The sequence below is a fragment of the Heterocephalus glaber genome, unplaced genomic scaffold, assembly GCF_053883595.1.
Source record: "Heterocephalus glaber isolate CG9 unplaced genomic scaffold, H.glaber_assembly_v1.0 deba00001444, whole genome shotgun sequence".
Classification (NCBI taxonomy): domain Eukaryota; kingdom Metazoa; phylum Chordata; class Mammalia; order Rodentia; family Bathyergidae; genus Heterocephalus; species Heterocephalus glaber.
The window spans coordinates 279,936-293,802 of NW_028258297.1; the positions used below are offsets into that span (position 1 = coordinate 279,936).

At 46.6% G+C, this 13,867-nt stretch overlaps 1 protein-coding gene across 1 annotated transcript; it reads left to right on the forward strand.

The window, feature by feature from the left end:
• The first annotated feature begins 10,101 nt into the window (after positions 1-10,101).
• On the forward strand, positions 10,102-13,692 carry Chkb (choline kinase beta). Its single transcript, XM_004845286.4, has 11 exons — positions 10,102-10,541; positions 10,879-10,987; positions 11,385-11,498; positions 11,662-11,795; positions 11,975-12,070; positions 12,225-12,283; positions 12,370-12,451; positions 12,580-12,688; positions 12,824-12,927; positions 13,195-13,276; positions 13,425-13,692. The coding sequence occupies exons 1-11, from the start codon at positions 10,318-10,320 to the stop codon at positions 13,497-13,499; spliced, it is 1,188 nt and encodes a 395-aa protein (XP_004845343.1). The 5' UTR covers positions 10,102-10,317; the 3' UTR covers positions 13,500-13,692.
• The last annotated feature ends 175 nt before the right edge of the window (positions 13,693-13,867 follow it).

Consider the following 13,867-nt stretch of genomic DNA (forward strand, 5'->3'; position numbering starts at 1 on the left):
AAAACTGTCTTTATCCAGCTGTATCCCCTGGATTAATATTTAGGTTCTAGGTATAGTCCTGATACATAGACCACAGGTTAGACAGTAATGACCAGGGAGCGGCAAGATGGCTCTTCCCCTCCTTAACTCATCTTCCCATCTACCTACCCAAGTTTCCTGCACCTGTGAATAAACTGCTTACACTCCAATCCTTGTCCCAGATTCTTCTGAAAGAATCCAACCCAAAAGTGGCCTCTTTATTAGGATACTCACACTCAAATTATCAAAGCCTAAAGTAAACCAGCAACACAAAGACCCTGAAACACTTTAACTCTGTTTACTTCAGTTCTCACTTAAATTCCTCTGTATATTCTTCATTCCATTTTTTTTTTTTGATACCGGGGATCGAACTCGGGACCTTGCACTTGTGAGGCAGGCGGCGGAACCACTGAGCTAAATCCCTGGCCTTTCCCTTGCACTTTTTCAGATATTATTTTGAGACAGGGTCTCACTATGTTGCCCTGGCTGGCCTCAAACTTGTGATCTTGCCGCCTCAGGAGCAATCCCTGAGTGCTGATATTACATGTATGATCCACCACGCCTGGCAAGCCTGCGTAATTGTTTCCTACGGCTTTTACACCAAGTACTAATCTCAGTCATGAGGGCTCTACCCCCGACTCATCTCCCAAATGTCCAGCCCCTAACATTATCCCATTGGAGGTTAGGATTTCAACATATAAAATGTGAGTGGACAGAAATATTCAATACACAGCAATTTTTTTTTTGAGACAGCGTCTCACTATGTAGTTCAGGCTGGCCGTGGACTCACTATGTAGCTCAGACTAGCCTCAAACTTGCAGCAATCCTCATGCCTCAGCCTCCCAACTGCTGGTATTACAGGCATGTGCCACCATCCTCAGCTCATAGCAACTCTTTAAAAGGAGAATAACAAAAACCAGGCACTCAGCAGTGTAACAGACACAACAATATCCTGCATCCAAAAACAAATTATTTCCTAGGCCTGAAATAAAGCAATAAGAACTTGGAGCTAAAATCAGTCAAAATAGATTCAAAAAGGACAGAAATGATGAAATAAATAGACATGGACTTTGGAATAGGTATTATAAATATATTCATGGATTTAAAGAAAACATGAACATAATAAGCAAAGAAATGGAAGAAAAAGAAGAAAGAAGTGGAACTACAAGGGAGAAAAATGCAGTAGATGAAAGGAAAAAGGTATTGGATGGAATTAATACACACTGAGAAAGAAAAGATCAGTGAACTTGAAAACCATTTGGGAACTATCCAAATTGATGAAAAGAAAAAAACTGACCAAAAAAATTAACAAACCCTTTGGGACAATATCAAGCAGTCTAATGACTATATACTTGGAAACACAAAGAGGCAGCCAAAGAAGGAGAAAAAGGAGAAGGAAGAGGAGGAAGAAGAAGAGGAAGAGGCAGGGAGGAGGTAGAGGAAAACACAGAAGTTTTGAAGAAATAATGGTTGCATTTTTTTTCTTGAGTACTAAGGGTCGAACCCAAGGTCTGGGGTGTACTAAGCTACATCCATTTTTTTTCTTAAGACAACATCTAAGTTGCCCAGGCTGGCCTTGAACTTTCAATCCTCCTGCCCATGCCCAACAGTTTATTGTTGCTTTGAGGCAAGGTCTTACTATCCTGCCAGGCTGGCTGGGAACCCATGTTCCTCCTGCCTCAGGCTCCCAAGTGCCTGGGACTACAGGCACGTGTCCCCATGGTCGGCCTTAAAAATAGCACCCTTAATTGCTGAAAGAAGTAAAACTCTTTTCAACCCAGTATTCTACATGCAGTGAAAATGTCCTTCAAAAGTGAAGATGAAATAAAGACAACGTCACATAAACAAAATCTGAGAGAAATTTTTACTAGTATATATGCACCACAGGGAACACAAAAGTCTGAAAGTCCTCAGGGTACTTGCTCTACTCGAAAGAATACAGCGGGCTGAGGGTAACCCTCAAATGCTTTGTGTGACTGTTACAGTTGGGATCTGAAACGTCCCCCAAAGGCTTGGTCCCCAGTGCAGCAGTGTGTGGAGCTGGGACCTCTGAGAGGTGACTGGATCATGAGAGCTGTGCTCCTGTAGATGGATCAGCAGTCTTGGATCATGATTCAGTGGCCTTACTGGCAGGTACTGGAGCCTTTAGGAGGTGAGGCCTGTTGGAGGGAGCAGGTCACTGGAGCTGGAAGAGTGGAAGAATGCCCCCCTCTCTTTCTTGGCTGCCTCTGGCTGACGTGAGGGGAGCAGCTTTGCTCTGCCATGATGTCGGCCTGGGCACAGGCCCAGTGACAGTGGAGTCTCAGACCACAGACTGAAACCTCTGCAACTGGGCCAAAGTAAATTTTCCTCCTTTAAGTTGTTTTTCTCAGGTATTTGGTCACAGCAATGGAAAGGTAACTAAGACATGTTTAAAAAATTTAAAAACAAGGGCCAGGGATTTAGCTCAGTGGCGCAGCACCTGCCTCGCAAGCGCAAGGTCCTGAATTCGATCCCTGGTAACAACAACAACAACAAAAAATGTGTAAGTAAACCATGTAATAACAGTAAAAAGGTTGGGAGGGAGAAAGGGAAATATACTATTGTAAGGTTCTTACTCTATTTTTGAGATAGCATAATATTATTTGAAGGCACATTATGATAAATTTAAATGCATACTATAAATTTTAAAGGAAACACTTTAAAATGACGGAGATGTAGTGAATAAGCTAAAAATGGACATAAAATGGTATAGTAAAATATATTTATTAATAAAAAAATAAGAAAAGAATGGAACGAGACACAGGTGGGACAAATATAAAACAACAAGATAGCAGATTTAATCCCAATAACGTCAATAATTACATTAAATGGAAATATTTCAAATAGTCAAATTAAAGGATACAGACTGTATTTAAAAAGCAAGACGTAACTATAAGCTCTCTTAAGAAATAAATTTCAAATATAAAAACAAAGACTAAAAGTAAAAGGAAGGAAAGAGAAAAATAAATTACAAGAAAAGAAGTCAATAAAACAGACACAGCTGAACCCAATGAATAAAATGAAAAGCTAGTTCTTTGAAAGAGTTAATACAGGGTTGGGGATTTATCTCAGTGGCACTGCACCTGCCTCACAAGTGCAAGGTCCTGAGTTCAAACCTCCGTATTGGAGGGGGAAAAAAAACCGAAAGAGTCAATAAAATTGATAAACTTCTAATAAGATTAATCAAAAAAAGAGACAGAAGACATAAATCACCAGGATCAGAAATAAAAGCAGGAGCATCACTACAGATTCAACAGTATTTTTACAAGCATTATTCTAAAACAAACACATGAGCAACTTTATCAATACGTATGACAACTTAGATTAAATGAACAAATTCTTCAAATGATACAAATTACCAAGACTGAAACAAGAAGAAATAGAAAAACCTGATTTGTCCCAATTAAAAAAGTGAACTCCCAATTTAAAACCTTTTCACAAAGAAAACTTCATACCCAGATTTCTTTACTCATGAATTCTAACACACACTTAAGGAATAAACAATACCAATCCTACATAAACCATTTCAGAAAGTAGGGGGCAAGAGCCTTCTCAACTCATATTCTTTTTGTTGTTGTAATTGTTGTTCATTATTTTTTTGAGACAGGGACTCAAGATGTAGTTCAGGCTGGACTTGAATTCAGTACACAACCCAGGCTGGCCTTGAACTCACAGAAATCCTCCTGCCTCAGTTTCCTGAGTGCTGGGATTATATGCATTTGCCACCTCACCCAGCTCCAACTCATATTGTTTTGTCACCATGAATTGAACTCAGGACTTTGTGCTTGCAAGGCAGGCCCAGTGCCACTGAGCTGAATCCCCAGCTCCAATTCACATTTTTAAGCTATCATTTGTCATTATTGAAAATTGTTATTAAACAATAATTATTATATCATCACCAGAACTACAATCCCAGTCTGCCATTGTGACTGATATATATATATATATATATATCTCCCCACTTTCTTTGCAAATATAGATAGATCGATGATAGATAGATAGATAGATAGATGAGATATTTTATTTATTCATCCATGGATGGGTACTAGATTGTCTCCTTATCTTGGCTATTGTGAATAGTGCTACCATGAACATGGGGGTATGCTTATCATTCAAGATACTGATTTAATTTCCTTTGGACATATACCCCAAAGTAGGATTGCTGGCTGGTACAGTAGTCCCATTTTTAATTTTTTGAGGACTCTTCATACTGTTTTCTGTAGTGGCCATGCTTTCTTTTTTTTTTTGGTACTAGGGATTGAACTCTGGTCCTTTCACTTGTGCAGCAAGCGGCGAAACCACTGAGCTAAATCCCCGGCCCATGTAGTGGCCATACTAATTTACATTCACACCAACAGTGTCCAAAGGTCCCTTTTTCCCACACTCTCACCAACACTTGTTATATCACTTGTCTTTGATAATGGCCCCCCTAACAAGTGTCAGGTGACTGATATCTCATTGTGGTACTGATTTGCATTTCCTTGGTGATTAGTGATACTGAGCACCACTCCACATACCTGTTGGGTGTTTCAATGTCTTCTTTGGAGAAATGTCTACTCAAGTCATTAGCCCATTTAAAAAATTGTGTTATTTGCTATTAAGCAGTGTTTCTTATACATTTGAATATTAACTATATCAGATACATGATTTGAAAATACATATTCCCATTTTGTAGGCTGTTTTGTTGATTGTATCCCTTCACATGAGTTTTGAAAAAAACTCATAATATAACCTACCTATTTTTAAAATTCAACATAATGGTCTAATGAATGGGAAATAAAGGAACATGGTGGCAAAGTCACACACATTACAAATCCATCCTAGTACACCCTCGTCTTTTGATAAGTGTAAGCTCACAATGAGCCAACCAGCCAGTTATACTTATGCCTAGTGCTTGAGCCAAAACACCAAATCCAGATTCTCTTTGAAATGCACTCAGCTTAGTGAATTTTAACTAACCTACAGTTAGTTCTTGGCATTATACCCCATAATCCATTACTGCATACAGCCCTCCAATTTTCCTCATGTAAATAGGAAACAGTATTTTTTAATGTCTTCATTTTTAGCTCCCACTGAAAGCACAGCCTGAGACAAAGCCCTAAGTACAAGTGACTTGTTCTAGAATTTGTCCCATGAAACAGAAATGGGTGTGACAAAGGAATGTGTCACCGAGTCTACTGCTTTGGGCAACAGCACACTCATCTTACCAGGGCTTCTGAGAAATGTACTGAGAACCTCCCGGGACTGCCAACTACTTATCTATGGATATTTGTCTCCAGTGGACTCTGTGGTGCTACAGAAGGCCTGGGGCAGAAACACAGACACTCATGTGCCTGAGATGCAGCTTTGTAAGTCCACTGCCATCAAAGGTGGGCTGGGGCATCAGTCACCACACTGTCTTCCACCCTTCGGGTCTACATGGAGTCTTCTCTGACACAATTCTTCAAGGTAAAGGTTGGCTACAGTCCCTACAAAACCTTAATGCAAGAATACAGTCCCCACTATTGTAACTGACCTTCATTATCCTCCTGCCTGCCTCACCTTCAGCCAGCATTTCAGTGACCAACATCACTTGCCTCATGGTGTCACCCAGACCTTCATCCCTGAGCCCCTAGTTTCTGAAACTGCCTTTCACTATTATGATCTGGCAGGGAAACAACTTGACCTATGACTCCTCTAAGGACCAGCCAGACTCCTGCTCATCCCATTGTGTGGTAGCAACACTGTATCTTCATAATGGTCAAAATCTATTATCTCAGTTTTGGTTACTTTTCTCATTGCTTAGACAAAATAGCTGATATCCAAAGTTAAAGGAGGAAAGGTTTATTTAGCTCACAGTTCAAAGCAGGGCAGCATGGCAGAGGAGAAACAGTTCATGGTAGGAAGAAGGCAGCAAGCAATAAACTTTCTTTCTGTACCTAAGTGAAGGTAGCACTCATACTGAATCCTACTCAGAACTGTGTCAAACCAATCAGTGAACTAATTTTGCAATCAAACACCCTTAATCTCCATCACACACCCTAGATCTAGCCACCCTCGAAAAGCCCCACCTATGACCACATGAGGCTTTGGGGGAACATCTAGATTTAAGCCATAACAATCTCCTCTTGCCTGCTGGCCTATCTGCAGGAGGAACTGAGTGACATGGTGGTATCTGCAGATTCTGATAGAGAAGTGGTATTGTTTCCTCTTACTAATGGATGTCCCTTCATGGACGTGTTTCCTACCTGGAAACCAGACTCCACTCCAGCAGATTCCACAGCTGTGTATTCTACATGCAAGTTCCTGGGGATGATAGTAAGAAGTAGCTAATCCCAACCTATAGGTTCCTGGACCTATAGGTTCCTAAACCCTCACATTCTATCTCTTGAGGGCACAGCACACACATATGAAACTTTGATTCACTGAAAATACCCCAACCCCTCAGGATACTGTCCTAGAGCTGGGACCTTCACTACACCTATAGCATCATTCCATCTCTTACTAGTCTGGCTGCTTGTGGATAATGCAGGACATCAGAGAAGCAGTGTATCCCATGACAATCCACATATTGCTACACCTCTTTCACTATGAAATGAATTTTTTGGCCTAAGGCAATGTTACTCATGATCACATGTTGGTAAACTGAGCATTCTAAACTGAAGATAGTGATGTTAGCCTAAGGCACTGTGGATAAAAAAGGCCAGCTCATACCCAAAGCAGGGATCAATTCCAGTAAGGATGAATGAGTGGGGTACAAAAGATGGGCTGTAACCAGTTTTCCACTGAATGACTAGTTGGTTTCCTCTGGGAAGGTCCCACAGTAAGGGCTAAGCTTGATCTCAGCTGCTACCTGGTCATTCAACAGCAGCAAAAGTTGGTTAAGCCTCGATAAGAGAGAGCCCATGCTGGTGGGCAGAACCTGAACTCCTGTTACTATGGCAACCTTACCCAGGGCCCACTGTACAAGCACAGGGTGCCAAAGGCAAAAGCTACCTGATCTTATCCATCCTATTGTTTAGTGACTCCTCTGCAATAGCTATTAGCATGAGGCACAGAGATAAACACATTTTGTGACCACTTCCTGGGCCCTCTTGCCCTTTCCTGACCAAGCACCAAGACATCATCACAACCCAGTTCATATGTACTCCTCTCATGGACCACTACTCCATCTACTCCCCCCATACAGAGCACATCCAAGTGTATGGCTTGAAGCTCTGCCCTCTGTAGGATTCCCCTCACTGTCCTTGAGAGGTGCCCTGAACGGAACTGCAATATAGCAGCAGTCACTTTCTGCTCATAACACATTGTGGTGACCCATCTATGAACCAGACCCAGTTTTGTTTTGTTTTGTTTTTGTCTGTTAAGAGAGAGGCATCACTGGGCTGGGGATTTAGCTAAGTGGTTTCGCCGCCACCTGCTGCACAAGGGCAAGGACCTGGGTTCGATCCCCAGTACCAAAAATAAAAAGAGAGGCATCAATGCAACAAAGTAGGAAACAGGATACTGTGGCCACCTCTTCCTACAGATGACTACTGCCTTCTGGACAAGCTTGGATTCAACACCAAGGACACCTATTTCATTGCACCATGAATTACATACTACTGAGCCTGCCTGACCTATTGACGTGGCAGGTCCAACAACATCTAGCCCAGAACAGGCAGACTGGGTTACATGGTCATTTGATGTATCACAGTCAGTTGTTCAACCTCTTCTTGGGTCTGGTAGCATGCCAGGTGTTGTTTTAACCCGTGAGTGGTATTGCTCCAGAATCCTAGGATTGTGTACTGCAATTATGTTGCTGGGGCTTTCTAGAGGTACCACACAGGAGCCTCATATTCCACAAGTGAGGCCAATCCTAGCCCACTGGTCCTGCTAAGTGGCAGGGGGACCCATTCTCCAATTTGGATCATCAGCAGAGCTAGCCCTCTTTTTCTCTGGGCCACACCCAAGCTGATAGTTTTCTAAGTTACCCCAAAATTGTGTCAGATGGTATTCCTAAGTATGGTACATGGTGACTCTGAGGTGGACAGGTACATCAAGTGCTACACCTCCTTGATAGGAAGGAATGCATGATGCAGTAACTTGTCCTTACCTTAAAAATGATGTCCTGGGGGCCGGGGATTTAGCTCAGTGGTTTTGCCACCTGCCTCACAAGCACAAGGTCCTGAGTTCAATCCCCATTACCAAAAAACAAAAACAAAAATGATGTCTTGGCTTTTCCCTAGAAAACTGCACCCCTAAGAGGTTCACTAATGTGACAAGCTGCATAACCTGAGTGTTTATTCTCTGACATGTACTGTCTTCCCAAGGCAAATGCACTTATCTCTTTCTTCACTATGTCCATTTAGTATGATGTCATCAATTGTATGTAGAATGTCCAGGTGACAAAGTCCCCATGGACTAGATTGTAACAGAGAACAGTAGAGTTAAGACAGTCTTGGAGCAAGATAATATGGATGGTTGTCCTTCCTTTATAAATGTTAACTGCTCTTGATCCTCCCTACAAGTGGGAATTGGAAAGAATGTTCATTGTATCAATACTTTCAATATCATGTCACAGATACATCAATCAGTTCCAGAAAACCTACCACACCCAGCATGTGAGCACATTGTAACTGGAGATTGTCTATAGCCATACCACCCTGAATGAGCCTGATCTCGTCTTAATTGGGGATGCTATTTGGCTAAGTTTGTGATAGTCCACAGGGTCCATCCAGGTGGACAGAAGGGATAAAATGGGGACCACGAGGGTAACACAATTTGCAACTCCACCTAAAGTTCAGTATTAGGGCCGGGGATTTAGCTCAGTGGTTCCACCGCCTGCCTTGTAAGCACAAGGTCCCTAGTTTGATCCCCGGTACCAAAAGTAAATAAATAAAAAAAATAAAATTCAGTATTGTTTCTGATTTACTATCCTGGGGGGATAGGTTGGGGTAGGGAGTTTGTACTTTGCTCTCCTTACCATATGGTTCATACTTCACAAGTCAAGGGTCAATATGTAAGTCCTGAAGCACTGCAAGGACTTGGGCTAGGATTCCATTTGGCATGATTTCTACAAACTCCCACTCTAACCAGAGGATTACAATGCTTCTAGTGCCCTGATGCCAGCTAAGATCCCATATGTAACCTCGACGGGTTCTGACAGTTCCTTTTACAAAGTAGTTACTTAAATTAATTTAAACTGTGGCTCTAGGTACCTTTAGGGAAAGATTGGAAAAATAATTTTTGTATATACTTATGGTGGCATGATAGGATCTTTCCTTAAAGGGGCCAAGCTTCCTTTTCAAGCAATGGGCTCTGGTCTCAGAACTGGCTCAGATTTAAACAGAGTAAGGGATTATGATGTTCTGCTGCAGCAAGTGACATTAGCCTTCCCATCACCCAATTTTGATTTCTTTCTGCTTATTCCAATCAGCTACTTCACTGCCCACCTATTATCCCAAACAGCACCGAGGTCCAGCCACCGAGGGTCAACCTCCTGGCTGCCATTCCTGCCTTCCTTCCTAGGTGAGGCTGAGCTCTGCCCACTGGGCCAGGGCCACCTGACTAAGCCCAAGTGCCTGTTCCAGGGTCTGATTCTGCAATTAGCCCTAGGTCTGGAGCCAAGAAAGGCAGTGAAGGCAACAGCTTCAAGCAGGGCAGCAAAGGCCTCTTCATTCAAGGTTATCTTTACTGACAAGGGAGCCTTGAATTTTCCCAAGGACCCCATTCTTTCACTCATTCATTGACGAGTGTTTGCTTTGCTGGGCACCTGCCACGTGCTCCCACTTTCCACCCCCTAAACGTGTTTCTCATCCACCCTGGTGTCACCAAACCGCCCTGGAAAAGAAGCCTGTACGGTAGTCGCAGCAACTCCGCACTTCTGCTCCACGCCCTCCGCAGACCCCGCGGGGCTTGCGCTCGCCAAGTGACGCGCCGCAGAGCGCGCAACGTCTCACGACGCTCCTGATTGGCGCACATTTTCTCGGTCCCGGGCGCCGTCCAAGCTAAAGTCTGTCTTAGCTCCGAAGGCGAGCCGAGGGCACGCCCCTCCCGGGAAAGAGGCCAATGGTCTTTGCCCCGAGCAGGGCGGGGCACGGTAGAGAGACGCCGAGTCGGCCTTTGGAAACAGCCCCCGAATTGAGCTCACGGAGAGAGCCGAAAGTCCTTGTGCAGAGCCAGATAGAGTCGGAAAGACCGAGAAGAACCGGAAAAACGCAAGCCGGCGGAAGCGGGGCCGAGCGCGGCCGGAAGGAGCCGAGCCCGCCAGAAGGGATTTGAGGGCGGTTGGGCGTGGGGCCCGGCGAAGGCCGCGCCATGGCGACGGAGGGGACAGCTGTGGTCGGAGGCGGGGCTGTCGGCGGCCGTCTGGCCAAGGACACTTTGGAGCAGCCTAAGCTCCCCAACGCGACCCCGAACCGGAGGCGCTCCTCGTCGCTCTCGCGTGACGCCGAACGCCGAGCCTACCAATGGTGCCGGGAGTACCTGGGCGGGGCCTGGCGCCGAGTGCGGCCCGAGGAGCTGAGGGTTTGCCCCGTGAGGTGGGAGGTCAAGGGTCAGCCCCTCCTGTGCGCGGGTCCGGGTCGGGGATCACCCTCGGGCTCTTCATGGCGTTCCCTGCTCCTACAGCCCCGGAGTATCCGAGTCTGGGCCGGGACGGGCCGGGAGGCGGGGGAGGCGGGGCCTTGGTGGGCCGGGGGCGGGGTTAGTGACAGGCCGCGGAGGGGGGGGGATGAAAGGCGGGGTTCTCTGTGGGCTGGACCCCAGAGGTTTTAGTGGTGGACCGGGTGGGACCGGAGTTACTGGTGGCCCAGCTGGGAGGCGAGGTCCGCGGTCGGGGCTGATCCGGGGTTGAACGCACCGGGTGTGGGTCTGCAGCGGAGGCCTCAGCAACCTGCTCTTCCGCTGCTCGCTTCCGAACCACCTGCCCAACGTTGGTGAGGAACCCCGGGAAGTGCTGCTACGGCTGTATGGGGCCATCCTGCAGGTGAGGGTGCGGGTGAGAGTCGCAGTGGCCGGTGACTTTAGTTTAAGACCTATGGTTTAAGTGGGACAAGTAGTGTTGTCTCGATTGCGCAGTTGAGGACTCTTAAGGCTCAGGGGTTAAATTATTTGCACCTGGGGCCGAGGATTTAGCTCACTGGTGCCGCCGCCTGTCTCGAAAGCGCAAGGTCCTGAATTCCATCCCCGGTGCAAAAAAAAAAAAAAAAAAAAAAATACTTGCACCTTGTCATACTAGATCCTGTGCCCCGGAGCCCCCAGGCAGTAGGACCCAAAGTCCCACCTGTAGTGGGTGGGGAAAGCAGACCTTCTTGTGTGCGCCAGCGCTCACTAGGCTCTGGCCCCTCCTGACTGGGGCCCTTTTGCTATCCATCTTCCTTCAGGGCGTGGAGTCCTTGGTGCTTGAAAGTGTGATGTTCGCCATCCTTGCAGAGCGGTCGCTGGGGCCTCAGCTCTATGGAGTCTTTCCAGAGGGCCGGCTGGAACAGTACCTCCCAGTATGAGTCCCGCCTCTCCTTCCTCATCCCCTGTCTCCTTCCCCAATGTCTTCACATCCCAGCAGGCAGGGACTTTCCCCAAGACCTTGACCTCCCCCCATCTCCTATCCCTTCCCCCTCCTGCCCCAGCCCCCTCACCACCCTGATAGGCTCCTGGGTGCAGAGCCGGCCATTGAAAACTCAAGAGCTTCGAAAGCCAGTGTTGTCAGCAGCTATTGCCGCAAAGATGGCCCGGTTCCATGGCATGGAGATGCCTTTCACAAAGGAGCCCCACTGGCTATTTGGGACCATGGAGCGGTGAGTCCGGTTTGGAACCTGCACACCTGAACTAAACCCACTCTTCCAGTTGAGTGGATTAGGTTTCCCAGCCAAGTCACAGTGACAGGAAAACAGGTGACGTAGTCTGGCCTGAGGTGGAGATAGGAGAGGGGTGGGATGGATAGCAGATCCAGTGTACCATATTCTTTGGGTTTCAGGTACCTAAAGCAGATCCAGGACCTGCCTTCTGCTACCCTTCTCCAGATGGACCTGCTGGAGATGTACAGCCTGCAGGATGAGATGGACAACCTCAGGTGAGGGCAGACAGGATGGGGTTGCCAGGTGAAAGGAAGTGGCACCTCTTCTAGGAGCATTGTCCTCTCTATGATTTGCTTATGGCTGGGGTCAGGGCCTGGCCTATGAGGGTGATTCTAGTCACTCAGGACCCATTCCTCTCTATCACTACAGGAAGTTGCTAGAATCTACCCCATCACCAGTGGTCTTTTGCCACAATGACGTCCAGGAAGGTAGGACAAAAGATTGAGTCTCTCAATCCAAGGTGGAGGGGCCAGAAAAGCTCTGAAGTGACCAGAACCCCACCCTGTTTCCCCAGGGAACATCTTGTTGCTCTCAGAGCCAGAAAATGCTGACAGTCTGATGCTGGTTGATTTTGAGTACAGTAGTTACAACTACAGGTGAAGGTGGGAGGGGAGCCTCCTATGGACCTGTTCCCACAGGGCCCTAGGAAACAGATTAGATCTTCATGTCTCTAACCCAGCTGCCCAGGGTATTTGGGGTCTGAACCTCTGCCTTGTTCCCCCAGAGGCTTTGACATTGGGAACCATTTTTGCGAGTGGGTTTACAATTATACTCATGAGGAATGGCCTTTCTACAAAGCACAGCCAACAGACTACCCTACTCGGGAACAACAGGTATGCCAACTGGGGACCAAGAGGCATGACTCATCCTGTGAGGGAGGATGGAGGTTAAGTCTGGAAGAAATAGCCAGAAAGGATATGAACTGGGAAATGTGCCACTCAGTTTCTGACTCTTGTCATTGATTTCAGCTCCATTTTATTCGCCATTACCTAGCAGAGGTAAAGAAAGGTGAGATTCTTCCCCAAGAGGAGCAGAACAAACTGGAAGAAGATTTGCTGGTAGAGGCTAATCGGTGAGGAAGAAGGAACAGGTTGAGGGTAAGGCAGGGATTAGATGGGGCTCCATATAAGATGACAGCACAGAGTAGGGCAGAGATGGAAGATGAAGTCTGAGGCGAGGAGGAGGAGGAGTTTGAGAGCTGGAAGAATCGACAAGGTAGAGATTAGGACAATAGGAGGAAGAGGTTAGAATTTGGGGAACTGACTGGCCTGGGGAGGAGATCCAGATAACACCAAATGTGATCTTGAAAGCCCCTACTATTCCTGCCCCCTACTCCCAGGTATGCTTTGGCGTCCCATTTCTTCTGGGGTCTGTGGTCTATCCTCCAGGCATCTATGTCCACCATAGAATTTGGTTACTTGGTAAGTAGCCCAAGAAGTGGGCATGTTAGATGTGGGCTGGGGAGCAGAAAGAGCTACACGTCCTCTAGGAAATCTGGGCAGCCAAGGCGGTGTAGTGTGCTGGTCCCAGGCTTTCTCATCGCTTTGTGGGGTGGGCTTCCTTCCCTAGGAGTATGCCCAATCTCGGTTCCAGTTCTACTTCCAGCAGAAGAGGCAGCTGACCAGCTTCCACTCATCTTCCTGACTGGCCAACCCTCAGTCCTTGGATTTCTCCTGGAGCCTCCAGGGCAGGACCTTGGAGGGGGGACTGGGCTGTCCCCAAATGAGACAGTGGTTGAGGAGACCGACCTTTCCCCCACTTTGAGCAGGTCTCCGGGGTGGGCGGCCAGGCAGGAGCCCCACAGCTGTACACTTAAATAAATGAGCTTGTTCCTTCACACTGTGTCTTGATGCTATTCAGAAGTGGCAGGAATACCACATGAAGGATCCACACAGGCGAAGTGACCACTCTGTTCAGTGTCTGCCTACTGGGATCCTCTGCCCTAAGCCCACTCCCCTGGCTCCAGCTTAGACCTAACACACTAGGAGGCCTTGGGGTGGGGGTGGGGAGTG